Raw genomic sequence first — 17,794 nt, 5'->3', positions numbered from 1 at the left:
ACTATGCATATTTTTAATACTTAATTAACGATATAAAAAAGCGAATTTATTTATTATATTTTATAAAATCTATATTATTTGTCTTAGGGATGCTGAGGTACAACAAAGTCTTAAAACCAAGCAATATGACACTAATACTAATAATAGTCACAATTCTAACAGCTGATGGCGCTGTGTTGAAAGTACCAACGTTTTAGATAAGCTACAATTTAATGGCATAACCACCAATAAAGCATGGTGGTCCCCATGACTGGTGTTCTACCGTTTCCCTTGAATAGTTTACTACTATATATGCAATATAACAAAACCTTAGCCACAGCAACGCTTGGCCGGTCTGCTAGTAATATATAAAATATGACAACTTATAAAGATTGAGTCATATTGTTTTATCGGAGATAAAATTAATATTTTGTGCCTACTTCATTGGCGCCTGATTATAACGTTATCATGTTATTGCAATTACAGTATTTAATAAAAAATATTGACATGAATTAAGTTCAGTGGCGTTTGTTGGAGAGACTTTCAAATGTATTTTAAATGACGTTTAAAACATGAGCTAACTAACATAACTAACAAAGATTAGGGGTAGCGGGATTGCGACGATTACTAAAGACTAACATGGCTTTTTTAAGGGTTCTTAAATCTAAATGACCTTTATGGGAGACGAGAATGTTATATTTATTATTGTTATACTATATATTATCGGTAGAGCAGTGTTGGCCTAGTGGCTTCAGCGTGCGACTGTCATCCCTGAGGTCGTAGGTTCGATCCCCGGCTGTGCACCAATGGACTTTCTTTCTATTAGCGCATTAAACATTCGCACGAACGGTGAAGGAAAACATCGTGAGGAAACCGGCTTGCTTTAGACCCAAAAAGTAGACGGCGTGTGGCAGATACAAAATCACCTACTTGCCTATTAAATTGACAAATGATCATGAAACTGATACAGAAATCTGAGGCCCAGACCTAAAAAGGTCGTAGCGCTACTAATTTTGTGCACATTTATTACTTAAATGACGTTTTAAAATGTATTGGTATGCGCTTCTAAATATTAACTAAAATATATATACGTAACTTAACTAATCTAAGGTCACGTAACTCATGTTTGTTTAAACATAACATGTGTTTCCCAGACTAGGTCGTAGTTGTCGCCTTGATGACTGGAAGTCTTCCACAGTCCGCTTCACAAGCCAACTGTGGAATCGACTCCCGGCGGAATCTTCCTTCAGAGATACGACCTCCAACTATTGAAAGAGTGTACTCCTCCCTCAAAATCCGGCTCCCCGAAAAATAGAGGTTGATCGTAGAGGGGTGTCAATTAAGGGTTGTATGTATTTTTGTATGCTGTATCAGAAAAAAATTAAAAAATGTTTGGGGTGGACACCCCGTATCACTTAGGGGTTAGATAGAAGCCGATTCTCAGACTTACTGAATATGAATATAAAATTTCATAAGAATCGGTCGAGCCGTTTCGGAGAAGTATGGGAACGAACATTGTGACACGAGAATTATATATATCAGATTACACTGCGCTTTGGCTTCTGGGTATCTATTTGCCCGACACCTCTCCAACGAGCAACTATGTGGACCTGGTGGGGGTCTTCCCTGAGAGATACGACCTCCAACTATTTAAAGAGTGTACTCCTCCCTCAAAGGCCGGCAACACACCCACTAAAAATGGGTGTCCGTGTGCTGCGATGACTGCCTATTTTGGGCGTCACGTAGGGTCGTTTGCCCACCTATAATATAAAAAAACTATTTTTTACCCTCTTGAAAGGGTTTCATAATTCAAATTTGTATGTCTATATTTCATATACAATACAACCAACGTTTGTTTTATTTACTTATAACCACACCATATAATATATAATGCAGTATATGTTAGAAGTTATCTATTGTATACGTGACATTAACATAAATTTTACAAACTATAATATATAGTAAAAATATTACACTTCCAATTTTAGTTTCTACTAGCAATTATTTATTTAAAAATATATATTCGCTTAAATATAAATATAATACTTATATTAAATAAAATAAATTTACTTATTTTATTCGCTTAATAATGCAGACTAGGTATCATATAGGCATAGACATAACATTTATGACTTACGAAACACACACATAGAACACACAAAATAATAATAATAAAAAAAAAACAAAATATAGGAATAAGGTACATTTTAAGTATGTAATGTGTGTGCGTTGTGGTTGTAACCGGCTCAGGATTATGCTGATGAGCAGACTGTTCCACAGCGCTGGTCATTCTACCAGAGACCACGGCAGCTAGATTGCGCAAAGACGCAAAAAAGAAAAATAATGTTATTATAATAATAGTAAAAATTAAGAGTGTATGTAAAGAAGTCTTGCAAGATATGCGTGTAAATGTTTTAAGGTTAATAAAAAATAATAATAATAGCTCTTAACAATGCTTTTTGATCAGCCCACTACCAAATATGCCAAGCTCTGTATAAGTAGTGTTTATTCTGTTATATTCGCGAAGAATTCGATGAGAGGTGCCTGAATTCCTAGGTTGGTTTTTGCAGACGGAATTTTGAAAATCCTGCTGATTTTGAACCATGGTAACGACAACCTTTACGTCCAGTAAAAGTTTCTGTTCTGTATTTAACCGTTTAATAATTTGTATACGAAACAACGGCTAGAGATCTCCGATCGTAGTGACAACATAATAAATTTCTAAGTCGCTGATGGTACGGTTGCCTATGAGAAAATCCTCTACTAGCAAGGTGTCGAGTGGTGTTTTGCAAATGGATTGGTGTACTGTAATTATATGCTCATAATTTAAGATCAGTGTTGGCCTAGTGGCGACTCTCATCCCTGAGGTCGTAAGTTCAATCCCCGGCTGTACACTTATTTATTGTGTATTTATTAAATAAAACTCTCAATGGTCGATTACTAAAATTAATTTATAAGACAAATTTCTTCTTTCTTTCTTCAGTTGATAATGTATCACGCTGTATTATTCCTCGAAAGCAAGTACCACCTAAGACATTCTTTGTAAACTTGAAACCACTTATCAGCTTCTAAAGTACCTACATACATAGATAAGATATACAATACGCTGCTTGACCGATACAAAGAGGTAACTGTGAAGTCATCGTTTTATGCATTGTTATTCTAGTCTTTTCTCCCAGTGGGACGAATATGCTACAAGCGTGGAAAAATGATAGACGAGTCTAGAGAGTGTTCCTCTCAAGCGGCTTTCTGGAAACTAACCGAGGAGGTTTTAATGTGTATTAGAAAACACAGTCAAAGTAATACACTAGTAATGTTCATAAAAAAATCTACCGAAAGTTCTAGCTATAATGGCGCCACAAATAAGCAGAAATCCTTAGTATAAATCAAGAGTCAATCATTAAAACTTCTGTCACATCTTTACAAAATAAATCGTCATCATCAGCCTCTTCATTTGGTTCATTTCTGAACGTAGACCATTTCCCTCATTGTTGGGTTTATTTTTGGGGTCCCTCTTTTACTTTTAAATATTTCAGTCTTTTCTTATTTTTATAGTGTCGCGTCTTGTACATTTGCGGCGTTGCCGCACTTGCATGTTGTAGTCGTTATTCAAAGATTGGCAACCTCGCCTACGCACTTGGCCGTAGGAAAGATTTTTTAAGCGACATCTCACGGCGGTTATTCACACATTTTAAATTATTAAGTAAAAATTTGCTATTTTGATACAGCTTCTGACATCCATCGTCAAAATTTGTAATTACCACGAGAGTTACGGCTTTTCCTTAGTAATGTTTATCTATTTACTTTAATTGTCTTTTGTAACAGCCAATCAGTTGGCAAGTGTCTACGGCAAGAGTTTACCTCTTTGGCACTTCATAGAAGAATAAAAATTGACATCGTACCTACCAAAATATCGCTGTCACGTGTCAAAGGGTATTTTAATATTATGGGTCGACGATTGTTAATCTAATGAAAGAATGCGAAATAAAATTGAGTCCTGTCCAGTAAGTATGTGTGTATAAAGATAGATTATATATTGGCAGTGGCATATACGGTATATGTAAGTCGTTAAATATTACGGGACTTAAAACCTATTAAGAAATCCTCATGACTGAAAACATTCATTAAACGCAGGAGACAAAATGTATCAACAACGTTGCTGAAAATTAATAATTAACCATGATAATCTGTAATCAAAACTTCCCGCTGATAAAAGAAATATATATATAACAGTTATTTTTTGACCATAGACAAGCCTTGCAGGGATATTTTTAGAAAAAAATCTAACTTTGGTCATGAACCGAAGGAGTAAAAGTTCTAGGTCATATGTTTTTAATAATAAAAAAAATATTTTTTAGTGTTCCTGAAGAAAATACAACAAATATGATTAATTTCTGTAAGTAAAATTTCTGATTCTTATGCCGGCTGCAGACTAGGCTGCATGAGTGGTAAAATAAACCGAGGCTTAACCGAGAGTGTGAAGCCTGCTTTACAGTTCAGTAGTTAAGAACAAAGTGATCAAGCGCTAGAGTGTGGTTTATGATCTCGCCTCGCCCTCTTGTGTCCCTTCACGTCTTTGACTCACACCCCAAAAACCAACAAAAAGCGGAGAGACGGCGAAGCGACACGAGCACACCGTCCACACTCTCGTGCTTTCGTCTCCTCGTGAATAGTGAGAGGAAATACCTCCATTTCCTCTCATGGTGGATGGTCATGATAAAGAACTTTCTTACAAAAAGTTACAGACAGATAGTTAGTTTTTGGTTTTAGTTTTTTTTTCTACTGTGCGAACTTAACACGCATAATCTGTCCTAGTTTTGAACTATACATTATGATAAGTAATGATGCCGAAACTACTTGAGAACTTTAACTTGCCGTCATATAATAATGTAACTCCAACGAAAAAAATAAAAAGACAGGATATACTAAAATCGTGCCGTTGTGTAGGTAATTCGCTACTTACATTCCTATTTAAATTAACTATGTTTTAAACTTTATAGCCCCAAAAGAAAGTCAACAAGCTACAACTTCCTATAAATATCGAGTCAGAAGAAAATCAAATTTTTTTCTTAAAAACGGTGTTTGGTGGCTCGTCTTTCTTGGCCTGAGTGGTTCCATATTAGCATTTGTAATTCTTTTAGCGAAATTTTTGAGTCAATTGCATTAAATATAAAATAAAAGGTTTTTGTTTTCTTCTATCATTTCAATTCCTATTTTATTCATATTCTTACTTGAAAGTACTTTACACAATAGGTATTCTTTTTGAAGTTAAAAGAAAAGGTTATAGTCTTATTTTTTAAATAATGTCTATCAATTATAATAAACATTCTTAATAATTTTTAAATTCCAGACATAACATACATTGTGAAAGTCGGTGGTCGAAAGTAATATGGACAAAAGTTTTTCAAAGCCCCAAGGACCAGCATTCATGAATGCGTTTAGAGTGCGAGGCCCGATTCACGGGGAAAATAGCTGTTTAGCAAGACATTTTTGTGCAATTATTGTGACTCTTACCATTATTGTTGTTATTGTTACGATTGTAGGAATTGTTGTATCTATTTTACGATGACTGAGATTAATTAAAAATGACAATATTTTGTATTCCTTACTAACCTTTTTGTTAATTCGTATGCCGGTTTAGAATTATGATGATTTTGATATACGATTTTTAAGTGATATAGAAATATTGCAAAAAATATTGGAGCCAGAATATTCAAACATTAACAGCTTACCTAATAATATAAATTTTAGATTTTTAGTCTTGTTTTGGAAAAAGTCAAGAACTACGATCTATGATTGGAATTTGGCAATTGACATTACATTTTAATTTTCGTGCTGCGACGGGCGACGCTATAATCTAAAACAAAATGGCTGAGGAAGAACCTCCAAGCTTCCTGTGATTGCTCTTGTTTTTATTTGGTCTTAGTCGTGCTACGCGTTAATTCATTAGTGTAATAAAGTGTAGACAGATAAACAATTTATAATTAAAAATTTCAATGATTTTGCTACTAAGTTCTGCTGATTAATAAGTAATACGTGACCGTGTTAATGTATTCAATTCATCGCATGGAGGCAGAATGACGCAGTTTTTACCACCAAATTTACTCGCGCTATTTGCGGCAAGGGATCCCATCCCATACTTGCCGCCAGCCGCAAAATTACCACACGAAAAAAAACAGAAAGGTTACGATGGAGTCGGCGCTTTTCTTAATGTATTTGAGGTTAGTTTCCAAACTTTCTGTTAATATACAAGAATAATAAGTCATCAAATCTTTGTTATTAACACACAGTGTGTTATAAACTTTTATGGGCTCATTTTAGACTAACAAATACTGTAATGTTTGTATGAACATGGTATTTCATACAACAAACAGCTTTTCATCATGAACTGTTCATGACTTAACAACTCCATGGGTAAGAACTAAAATTCAAATTTCAAAGGTGCGATTTGGCGCTATGTCATAGTCAAGTAAATAGTTTAGTTTCGTTTTTTATTTATCAATTTTTAAATAATGTTATCACTATGTTCGTTAAGAATATTATGAACAATAATAAATTATGTTCTATATGTTAAAAATGTGTGACTGTTTGACTGAAATTCTTTCCCTGATTTTTGTCAACTCATAAAAAAGAAATAGTTAAAATAGATGTGCACCAGACTTAGGTTAGGTACATCTTTTATCAAGTTCATTTAAAAAAAAATACCTTTAATGTTACCTTTTAGAACCCATCGGAAACCCCTCCACCAACTCGTGTTGAGACACGTGAGGAGCGCATCGAAAGACGTCGTCGTGAAAGAGCAGAGCAGACAGCTTATAAATTGGAGCAGGAGATAGCATTGTGGGACCCCAGTATCAATACTAAGGCCACTGGTGATCCTTTCAAGACCCTGTTTGTGGCTAGAGTTGTAAGATTACATACATTTATTTTGGCTTCTAAGAAATGCAATAACAAAAACTACTTCTGAGAAGATTCTGTGTTGAAAGGCTAACTTGTACAAAAGATAATTTTAACTTAAATATGGTGAAGCTGTTTATTTGTTCTGTATTTTTTAAATAAAAATGTATTTAATTTTGTAATCATCAACTTTCTTTTTCAGAACTATGACACATCAGAATCAAAACTTAGGAGAGAGTTTGAAGGTTATGGGCCAATTAAAAAGGTATATAACTAGTTTTAATTGTTAAGTAAGCAACACAATCAAATAACATACAGGGTTAATACATAGCAAAGTGTGTCATTCAACACCTGTTTTTAACCAGCTAGTGTTTATCTAATGCATCTAATAATAAGTTTTCTTTGGATATTTTATAGTTATAGGGATTAAGCGGCTCAGCCAGAAACTTGTCTAAAGCTTGAGATGGTATGGTTACCACTCACCTAAAACCCAGTCCACAATCAAAAGCTGAGTTGACATACATTATCCTTACAGACTATGCCAATATGATAATGTCGAGAAACATTAAATAATAAAGTACATGTATAATATTAAACACATAAAATACACATTATTGGTACTGTGAACATATAAATATGTCGATAGTGTCGGAGACAGCATTCAGTAGGCGCAACGCAACGTCTTTGATAACAGGGATCTGTGCTACAGACTGGTTCTTGCCCTTGGTATCTCAATTATATCTATTTTAACTATATTAAGGGTTTTTTTCTATCAGTGGCTTAGATAAATAAGTACAAATTTATTTTTAAATTTTCAGATCAGCCTTGTATTCAATAAAGAAGATGGTAAGCCACGTGGTTATGCCTTCATCGAGTATGAACATGAACGTGACATGCACTGTGAGTTTTTTAATTTATATTTCTTATACAGTTGATGCTTTTTAACTGTGCCGTTAAGCAAAAAAAAGATATCTTAAGAAAATACTCGGAAAATTTGTCCAGCTGAATTTATACTCTTTTGAACCATGTATTTTTTAAATTGATATGACAATAGACTTTATGTATTCTTAATATTCAGTGTTTGTTACATAATATTTTTACTAATTCAAAACTTAATAGTGGGATGATTTCAAAGAAAATAAATGGTGGGAAGATGTATTAAGAGTTATGAAATATTGTTTGTATAGCACCTTTTGCTACCTTTTAAAGAATATAACACAGTCAAAAAGTATCTACATCTTTAAACAATATTTAACTTATTTCGCAAAATCTGCTGGAATCCTTCTTGGAATTGTTATTGTGAGAGATTATCTTAAGAATATTAAACCCACACTTGTGCAACATTATTTACCATTGATATAAAATATTCTAGTTTTGGCCTTACCAATTATACCACCACCATATTGCTTCCAATTTACATATCATAAAATGCCTATACTATGTGCTGTAGTGTGGTGCAGGTGACAGTTGCTTAATTTTTCTTTCAATTTATTTTATTTGTAGACTAGAACATTTTGGCTGGGTTAAGTTAATGCAGTTATTAATGATTTAATATACTACGAATGTGGTACAGCCGAAAGCGCACCATGCTACATCGCACATAGTATAACTGAATTTAAACATCCATACAAAACTATACCAAACAATCCATAATCATTTTAATCAACATTCTAACAATTAATTAATTAAATGTATTTAAATTTCTTTAATTCTTAAACTTATCTTTGGTTATTTGGAAGTTTTTGTATCTAAGTCATTCATAAATATGTTTGTACTTAAAAACGTAAAATGTGATATTGAAATAAATATTTTAAATAACTATTAGGCCAATATACAATCTTCTTTGGTTTCAAAATAGGACACTTTTTGCCCGAGTGCTATATACAACAACAAGTAATTGCATGTTGGTAGATTTCTTTATAAATACTAGAGTTAATATTCACATAGAAAAGCGAGTAGAGATCAATTCCAAGATGGTACTACAGCTTTGGGCTGTATGATGACATGATTAATGAGTCGTTTTCTCTATTCGCACCACAGACCCAGCCGTTTTGACCAATGCTACTCGATTCCGGCCCAGTTATTAGGTTTGTATGTGGTAAGACGCCAACATACAACGTATATTAACTAAGAAATTAATAATTTATCCTTATAATGTCAACCATCAATTAAGTAGGAATTATATATTAGCAACATAGGTGGCAATTACCTGACATATCTTGATACAATATTCTATGAAGGTGTGTGAGGGTAGTTTTTAACAAGTGTTAAGGCAATTTGATTTCAATAGGCACGGTAAGATTAAAACACGATTCGTCTATCGTTATTCTACAAGATATAATTCACAAATAATGTTTTTCAAAATGAGGGTAGTTCAATATCGGACCCCGTAGGTACGGTAAGATTAATGATTCCAAATTTAAAAATGTAGGGGTATTTAAATGTTTTCTGTAGTAAGTTCAAAGTCGTCGTGAAACCTTGCCTTATTTTATCAAACTTTAAAAGTTGGTATGTCAACATTGGTTAATTTTCCGAACATAACTTACGCCAATCAGCAAATTGGGAATAATGAACACTGAAAGGCTAAGTATGGGTTTTTATTAAATATTATTAAATTCATTTAATTAAAAGCGCAATGGAAACGTAAGTAGTATGCGCACCAGGTAATGGTTCACACGCCGCGAACGGAATTTTTAATATTAAAGTAAGTAAAATGTAAATGTGGGTATTCGTAAAAAAAATTAAGGTAGGTATTTTCGATACGGCTTGGTCGGTAGGTATGTCTGTTGCGATTTTATTGTATTTTTTTTCTTTTTCAGCTGACCACCAAACTAGGATGGCCGATTTGATAGTTTCTAAAAAAAACTTGTAATTATCTACTTCATATAAATCTTTTGTCAAATCGGCCAATCTAGGTTCGGTTTTGTTGTGTATAGCAGTTTCATACGCACAATCTCTTTTGTGTGCCTCTTTTGTTAACACATATTACAGCGATATAGATAATATACACAGAAAATTGCAAAAAATATTCCTTTGTGCCTTTAGACCCTTAGACCCTGATCCTCTCAGTATTTAGTTAAATCCATTATTAAGAGGCACGCAAGAGAGACGTAGGAATATTACGAAATATAGCAGTAGCTAATCACACAATCCGATACGAATCACAATTGTGTTAAAACATCACACTGCATTGTGATTGATCGAATACGTAATCGAACAATCCTTCTGCAGTGTGAGAATACAAGTCTTACAAGTTGGAACACGTTACCAAATTATATAATATCAGTGAGGTCACTTATAAATATCGAATTTTAAAATCATAATAAACTATTTCTTCTAAAGGGGGCGTCCATATATTACGTGAGGTGTTTAAGGGGGGGAGGGGGTCGAGTCAAATCTCATTTAATATCACGCATTTTTTTCTGTTTGAAAAAAAAATTAGGAAAACGGTTGACCCTAAAGGCCATCTCTGCAACTTCCCGCTAACTCCATACCTAAACGTTCAACATTTCACTTATTTTGTTTTAGTCGAAAATAAAAGCACGATGCATTTTTTTTTTCTTTTTACAATAACAATCCAACAGTTTACTTTAGAAACCCACATTTTGAAAAATCTCACGTGAGATTGGGGTATGGGGGAGGGGGTTGAATAAAATCTCACGACATCTCACCAGGGGGGGGGAGCTACAGAAAATTAAAAAAAAACACCTCACGTAATTTATGGACGCCCCCAAACATATACAATTATCAAAAACTTAAAAATGATTTAAATACCAACAATTACTGTGATTAATAGCGAATTGTCCGAATAGCTTGCTACATTTCGTAATAAAACCAGCTTTTTTTCATTCACTAACAGTTATTACCTTACAGCGGCCTACAAACACGCGGACGGAAAGAAGATAGATGGAAAACGGGTTCTTGTGGATGTGGAGAGAGCTCGTACCGTTAAAGGATGGCTTCCGAGAAGACTTGGTAAGTTGGATAAGAGAATCAACTGTACTAAACCTACAAGTATATATTAACCTTTTGTCAAAGTCAAATCATTTATTTCAATTAGACCACCTAAATTGGCACTTTTGAACGTCAAAAAAAATACTAGTGGCCCCTTCCAAAAGGTAGGTTTCGTGTGGAGAAAAATGGACAAGAAACTCCACACTTACTCTTTTAAAATAGGTTTACAATATTTTGTTACATTTGTTAAATAATTATATGTGAAGACAATCTCTTAGAATAAACTACTATACTAAAAAAGTTAGTATACATGTTCCTCACATATTTACAAATATCGAAACCGTAGAATATTAACTTAAAAGAGTTATAAAAAAAAACACAACAAAACAGTGTGTGAGATAAAATGAAATAATTACATTTGTAGCGTTATAAATTTAAAAAAAATAACAAAATATGTTAAGCAAAAAATTAGCTACCAATTTGATTTTGTCCAGGCTCTATGATTGTCCTATGGAGCAGGACCAGCATGTTTGTTGTCAAATATATATTAGTACGATATGTTTTTGGTAGTTTAATCGAACTAAATCTTTAATTTAGTTCCTGAATCCATGTTTAATGAATCGCACATCAGCTGTAACCTTTATACATTGTTCTAAGACTTTTTTCCTGCAGTTGTATGCCAAATAACATTATTTTAATTAAGAAGATAAATATGGTAAATTAATTATGTAATTACTAGCTGCCCCCGCAAACTTCGTTTCTCCTTAATGTGATTATTTAGCCTACCTTTTTAGTACATACCAACATGGAACATTTTGCTATCTACCCCCAGAGACTGTTCAGTTTTCTGGAATGAAAACTTGTTAGGTTTTTCTGTGAATTTTTCTCTATATTGACCTCAGAGTTCAAGTCATAAGATTTTAATTAACAAATAAAAAATAGGGGTTGATTGTAGAGGAGTAAAAATTAAGGGTTGTATGTATTTTTGTATGCTGTATCAAAAAAAATATTTTTGCGTGGACGCCCCTTATCACTTAGGGGTCTTAATTTAGATAGTAGCCGATTCTCAGACTTACTAAATATGCATAAAAAAATCATATGAATAGAGCCGTTTCGAAGGCGTATGGGAACGAACATTGTGACACGAGAATTTTATATATATAGAGATTGTGAATAATGTTTTTAGGTGGGGGACTTGGCGGAACAAGACGCGGTGGCAATGACGTGAATATAAAGCACTCGGGAAGGGAGGACAACGAGAGAGAGAGGGAGAGATACCGACTGGAACAGCGCGACAGAGACAGGGAGAGAGACGAGCGGGTCAATAGAGAGCGGGAACGTGAGTAATTGTCTCGTATTTCATTAGGAAAAAATATATGTTGTATTAAATTACTAAATGTCAGATATACTCCACAAACTTACTCTACCACTCCATAAATAAGAGAGAGAGTTTTAGCCAAAAAACCTAATAATACAATAATTTAATAAAAAATATACAATTTCAGGTCCTGTCCGTCGTAGAACAAGATCTCGTTCTCGTCGAAGATCTACGTCTCGTACTCGACGACGGGAAAGAGAAAAGAGAGAGGAAGAACCACCGGCTGAGAGGTTAGTACGCTAATACTGCTTTAACTTAATTTGAGTCCACTATGTGGAACCAGCTGCCCACTGAAGTATTTCCGATGTCAAGAATAGAGTTTTATATATATAAACTAGATAATATAGTATTGTCTTTGATTAACATAACTCATAACATTAAAAGAAAAACGCTTTTTACCGGATTAAAGTTATGTATTATTATAAATTTACAACTATTTGACATAATTTTAAATTTATCCGACGTTTCGCGTGCTTTACAGCGTGCGTGGTCACGGTGACTGAAGACAAAAGATGTTGAATGTCAAAAAGTATCACAGCTGCAGAGAAAGTTGCATTATCTGTATTTATTTCCCCGGAGTTGGTATCGACTAAAAGATGGAGGGTTTTGGCAAAAATGGCTCACGGTGTCCTCTATTTTCGCGGATTGTTTTTCTTTTTGAGATTTTAATTTGGATATTATTGGATCCCAGGTGTTTGACAATTTTAGGCCGTCTTCTCTATTGAAATTGGGGTGTTTTTTGATTTCAATGGCTTCGCGTACCAATCTTGGGAAGAATCTTTTCTCTTTCGCAAGTATTTTCGGTTGGTCAAAGCGTATGTAGTGATTAGGCCTATCTAGTATGTGTTCACAGACTGCTGATTTTGTGTGTCGTCTATGTCTTATGTCTGCAATGTGTTCTTTGAGTCTGCTGGACATATTGCAAGATATCTCGTGCATACTGCGAGCAAGCAAACCGCCAAAAAGAAACCTCACCTTCGCTGAAACAAAGGCTCTCGCGGAGCTAAAGGCGAACGAAGATTTGGTAGTACTCCGAGCTGACAAAGGGAATGCAACCGTTGTTATGGATACGTCGGAATACGAAAGCAAGATGGCTCTCCTCTTAAACGATGTCAATACCTACAAAAAAGTCGATAAAGATCCCACAAACAAGGTAATAAAACAAACATCTAGCCTCCTTACTAAATATTCTGAAACACTGTCATTAGACGTCAAATCTTTAACAACAGCCTGCGTAAAACCTCCAAAAATGTATGGATTGCCAAAAATACACAAACACAACAATCCTTTAAGACCCATAGTCAGTCATATCGACTCACCCACATACAAATTAGCTAAACACTTAGTGTCAATATTATCCCCTCTCAGGGGGCACACTAGTGCTCATGTTAAGGACTCTTACCATTTTGTGGAAACATTGAGAGATCTCAAATTACTCCACAAAGAAACCATGGTGAGTTTTGACATTGAGTCACTATTTACAAACTTACCACTAAATGACTGCCTAGATATCATTGCAAAAAGACTTAGGGAACAGAACATGTCACCAGATTATGTAGATATTGTAAAACACTGTCTCACATCAGGATACTTAATGTGGAAAGATGAGTTCTATGTGCAGGTTGATGGAGTAGCCATGGGTTCTCCAGTGTCACCTATAGTCGCTGACATCTTCATGGAGGACTTTGAGGAGAGAGCTTTGGCCAATACCCCGGTTAAACCTCGACTGTACAAGAGATATGTCGATGACACATTTGTAGTACTCCCCAATGACAAAATATCTGCATTTCTAGCACATTTAAATTCAATACACAAGAACATTAAATTTACTGTTGAACAAGAAAACAACAACTGTCTGCCCTTTTTAGACATTTTAATTATACGCAAAGCAGATGGCACACTAGGTCACACAATACACAGGAAGGCAACCCACACAGATAGGTACCTCAATGGTGAATCCCACCACCACCCTTCACAACTGCTTTCTGTCGGTAAATGTTTGTTTCAGAGAGCCCAACGTCTTTGTGATGATGCCCACCTCGAGGAGGAACTACAGCATGTCAAACAGGTGCTACACCGAAACAAGCTGCGCATCCCCCGGCTACATCACAAAAACAAAAACAAGACACAAACAGTTCCCCGCCAGCCAGCCTACTTGCCATATGTAAAGGGAGTTACAGATAGAATTAGCCGGATCCTAAAACGAGCTTCTATTCATACAATTTTCAAGCCGCACAAGAAGATTCAGCAATTCCTAAGACCAATCAAAAGTAACACCCCATTGCAAGATGCAGGTATATACAAACTGGATTGCGACTGTGGCCTGTCTTACATAGGGCAAACTAAACGCAATATGTCCAGCAGACTCAAAGAACACATTGCAGACATAAGACATAGACGACACACAAAATCAGCAGTCTGTGAACACATACTAGATAGGCCTAATCACTACATACGCTTTGACCAACCGAAAATACTTGCGAAAGAGAAAAGATTCTTCCCAAGATTGGTACGCGAAGCCATTGAAATCAAAAAACACCCCAATTTCAATAGAGAAGACGGCCTAAAATTGTCAAACACCTGGGATCCAATAATATCCAAATTAAAATCTCAAAAAGAAAAACAATCCGCGAAAATAGAGGACACCGTGAGCCATTTTTGCCAAAACCCTCCATCTTTTAGTCGATACCAACTCCGGGGAAATAAATACAGATAATGCAACTTTCTCTGCAGCTGTGATACTTTTTGACATTCAACATCTTTTGTCTTCAGTCACCGTGACCACGCACGCTGTAAAGCACGCGAAACGTCGGATAAATTTAAAATTATGTCAAATAGTTGTAAATTTATAATAATACATAACTTTAATCCGGTAAAAAGCGTTTTTCTTTTAACTAGATAATATATAAGTAATACTTATATAATCAAGTGGTATAATTTTTTTACTATTAATTATATAATCAACTGTACCTAATCAATTCCAGATACCTAATTAAATAAATTTGATTGTATTTTTATTTATTTGTATAAAATGAAACAAGGAATAGGATATTTTGTGGTTTACTCTCATTTTCAATACCCTAAAGCTTTTAAAATCTGATATCATTGTGTTTTACTAGTAACTTGTATTTTTTTGGAAAATTATCACAATTAGTATTTGAATAATATAAAAATATAATAGTAGAACCCGATTTTGAGGAAATTTGGACTGTGTTGTTGAAACTTTACGAAATTTGCACACATTCTTGGTATCCTTTATACATTGATTATATACATTACATTCAAAATTGTATATATATTTGAATTTTATTTAAATGAATGATTTCCAGACGCCGTCGCCGTTCTCGCTCTCGTTCCGAACGGCGTCGCGAACGCCGCGACCGGGACAAAGACAAAGACAAGGACAAGGATAAAGATAAGGACAGGAGGAGAAGGAGAGACAGGGACAGGAAGGAGACGAAAGTCAAGCCGGAGGATATTAAGATCAAGGAGGAGCCTCAGGATGGTAAGAGACTTTTTATATAATAACTAGTTGACCTGGCAAACGTCGTTTTGCCATGTATATCTACTATATAAAAATAAGTCGGGTTTTCCTTCCTGACGCTATAACTCCAGAACGCACTAACCGATTTCCACGGTTTTGCATTCGTTGGAAAGGTCTCGGGCTCTGTGAGGTTTATAGCAAAGAAAATTCAGGAAAAATTTCAACAGAAAAGCGGGATCACCAAACGAAATGTTACATAAAACGAAGCCATCTGGTGGCGAAACGGAGTTCGCCGAGTTTGCTAGTCATTTATAATAAAAATAGGGGTTGATAAAAAATTTCTAAAAATAAAAAAAAATATTAGGGGTGGACTGGACTACCCTTAACATTTAGGGGGATGATAAATAGATGTTGTCCGATTCTCAGACATACCCAATGTGCACACAAAATTTCATGAGAATCGGTCAAGCCGTTTCGGAGGAGTTTTTCGCGCGCCGCGACACGAGAATTTTATATATTAGATATTTATAAGGGTTGGCTTCGGATTCCATCTGTTTTGTTGATCATTATAGTTGTGTATAGTATAATGGACGCTTTCTATAGAAATCTCTATTTCTTTTGCTATAAATAAACAGTTGCTTTCTTTAAAACAAGACAACTGGTTTTTTTTAATTACTATATCTAATGTCCAAGACATTGGCTCGATTGACTATGCCTGACAGTATTTTTTTCCAAGGAGAATTTATAGCATTATCAATACTTATTAAACACTTCTATGGTACAAGGTGTCAAGGATATATGATTTTTTTTTTATTTAATATAAAAATTTAATATTTCAGATTATCCAGAGTTCTCGCTGCCACCTCTGGACATGCAGATCAAGCAGGAGCCTGAAGACGAGAATAAATATAATCCTGAAGATGCCAACGGAGACGATTATTATTAGGCTAATTACACAAACCTCTTTTTCCTAAGGTCACTATCACGGTAAAAGTCATCAAACATACAATGCACCTGGTCCACAAGAGATATTAGGGATTGGTCAATGTACCTTGAACAAGGTCACTGACCTCTCCCCGGATGGATATTAATATATAAATAAATAATCAAATCAAAATCTTGTCTTCACTGTCAAACTTTATGGAGAAAATGGTTTGATGGCTTTCGATCACAAGATTTAAGCTTGATTGTTCTAGAATACAGGCTTTTGATGACTTTTTAATTACGTTTCGCTTAGATTGTCGTGCTTAGGAGACTACACAGCAATACTGTTCACTTTACAATTCCTATCTTTATCCTTAGAGAGAATTTTTTCTAATTTATGTTTCGCGTCACTAGATGGCGCTTACCTTAACTTGCTGTGTTCAAATTGTTTTTAAATTTAACTTGGTTTTTAGAAAACCATACAATGAAAATTCATACAATTGTATTGAATAATTTTGTGTGTATGGTAAAGTTTTATGAATTTAAAGTAAACCCTTGTACTTCCAGTCAAATGAACTAATAATAAACCTCAAGCAATACAATGATTGTAATATAATAAATGGAAAATTTTAAGTGTTTTTTTGTACATTTTATTCTAATTAACCCTCAGCTTTAAATAATCGGTTACTAACAACCGGAACAATAACCGTAACCGAAATGATGATTTAATTTGAAAAACACCTGATTTTGTCTATTCTCTAGTTGGAAGGAAGGTGGTAAATTAAACTGAAAATGATTATCTACAATTTTATATTAATACCTAACTTGTATGCTGGAAGCATTCTGAAATGAAAATTAGAAAACCCTTCATAAAATCGGTAAAAAAGTAATGCCATAATAAAATATAAATTTAAGATAGATTTGTATTATAAGGAACGTCTAGAGCTCTGATTAAGAACATGTAATAAAAAGATTTTTTTTTAATAAGATTATTCATATAGGTAAACAAGTACACTTATGAACGTCAACAGAAAATATGTTAAATTGATTCTAAATTTACATTTACTACCTGCTCGCAAGTCGAGGGCGTAGAGCGGGCAACAAGAGTTTTGAATTTATTAAGTAATAATTCTCTAATTTCGCTTGGGAGTTTCTTGTTAAAACAAATACAATTTCCA

The 17,794-nt window shown here is 34.4% G+C and overlaps 1 protein-coding gene and 1 long non-coding RNA gene across 2 annotated transcripts; both read left to right on the top strand.

The window, feature by feature from the left end:
- The first annotated feature begins 3,694 nt into the window (after positions 1 to 3,694).
- LOC125061188 lies at positions 3,695 to 5,210 on the top strand. The gene is made up of 3 exons (XR_007119002.1): positions 3,695 to 3,983; positions 4,338 to 4,375; positions 4,980 to 5,210. It is a non-coding gene; the product is annotated as an uncharacterized LOC125061188 (long non-coding RNA).
- A 616-nt stretch (positions 5,211 to 5,826) lies between these two features.
- Positions 5,827 to 17,254, top strand: LOC125061187 (U1 small nuclear ribonucleoprotein 70 kDa). The gene is made up of 9 exons (XM_047666427.1): positions 5,827 to 6,200; positions 6,704 to 6,886; positions 7,079 to 7,141; positions 7,695 to 7,776; positions 10,750 to 10,851; positions 12,017 to 12,169; positions 12,336 to 12,438; positions 15,538 to 15,713; positions 16,532 to 17,254. Exons 1-9 carry the CDS (start codon positions 6,057 to 6,059, stop codon positions 16,636 to 16,638), a joined length of 1,113 nt encoding a protein of 370 aa, XP_047522383.1. The 5' UTR covers positions 5,827 to 6,056; the 3' UTR covers positions 16,639 to 17,254.
- Positions 17,255 to 17,794: the final 540 nt, after the last annotated feature.

This window comes from Pieris napi, chromosome 23 (genome assembly GCF_905475465.1).
Source record: "Pieris napi chromosome 23, ilPieNapi1.2, whole genome shotgun sequence".
Lineage (NCBI taxonomy): Eukaryota > Metazoa > Arthropoda > Insecta > Lepidoptera > Pieridae > Pieris > Pieris napi.
Note: the sequence above shows the minus strand (reverse complement) of the source record. Positions and strands in the feature narration are given on the sequence as shown.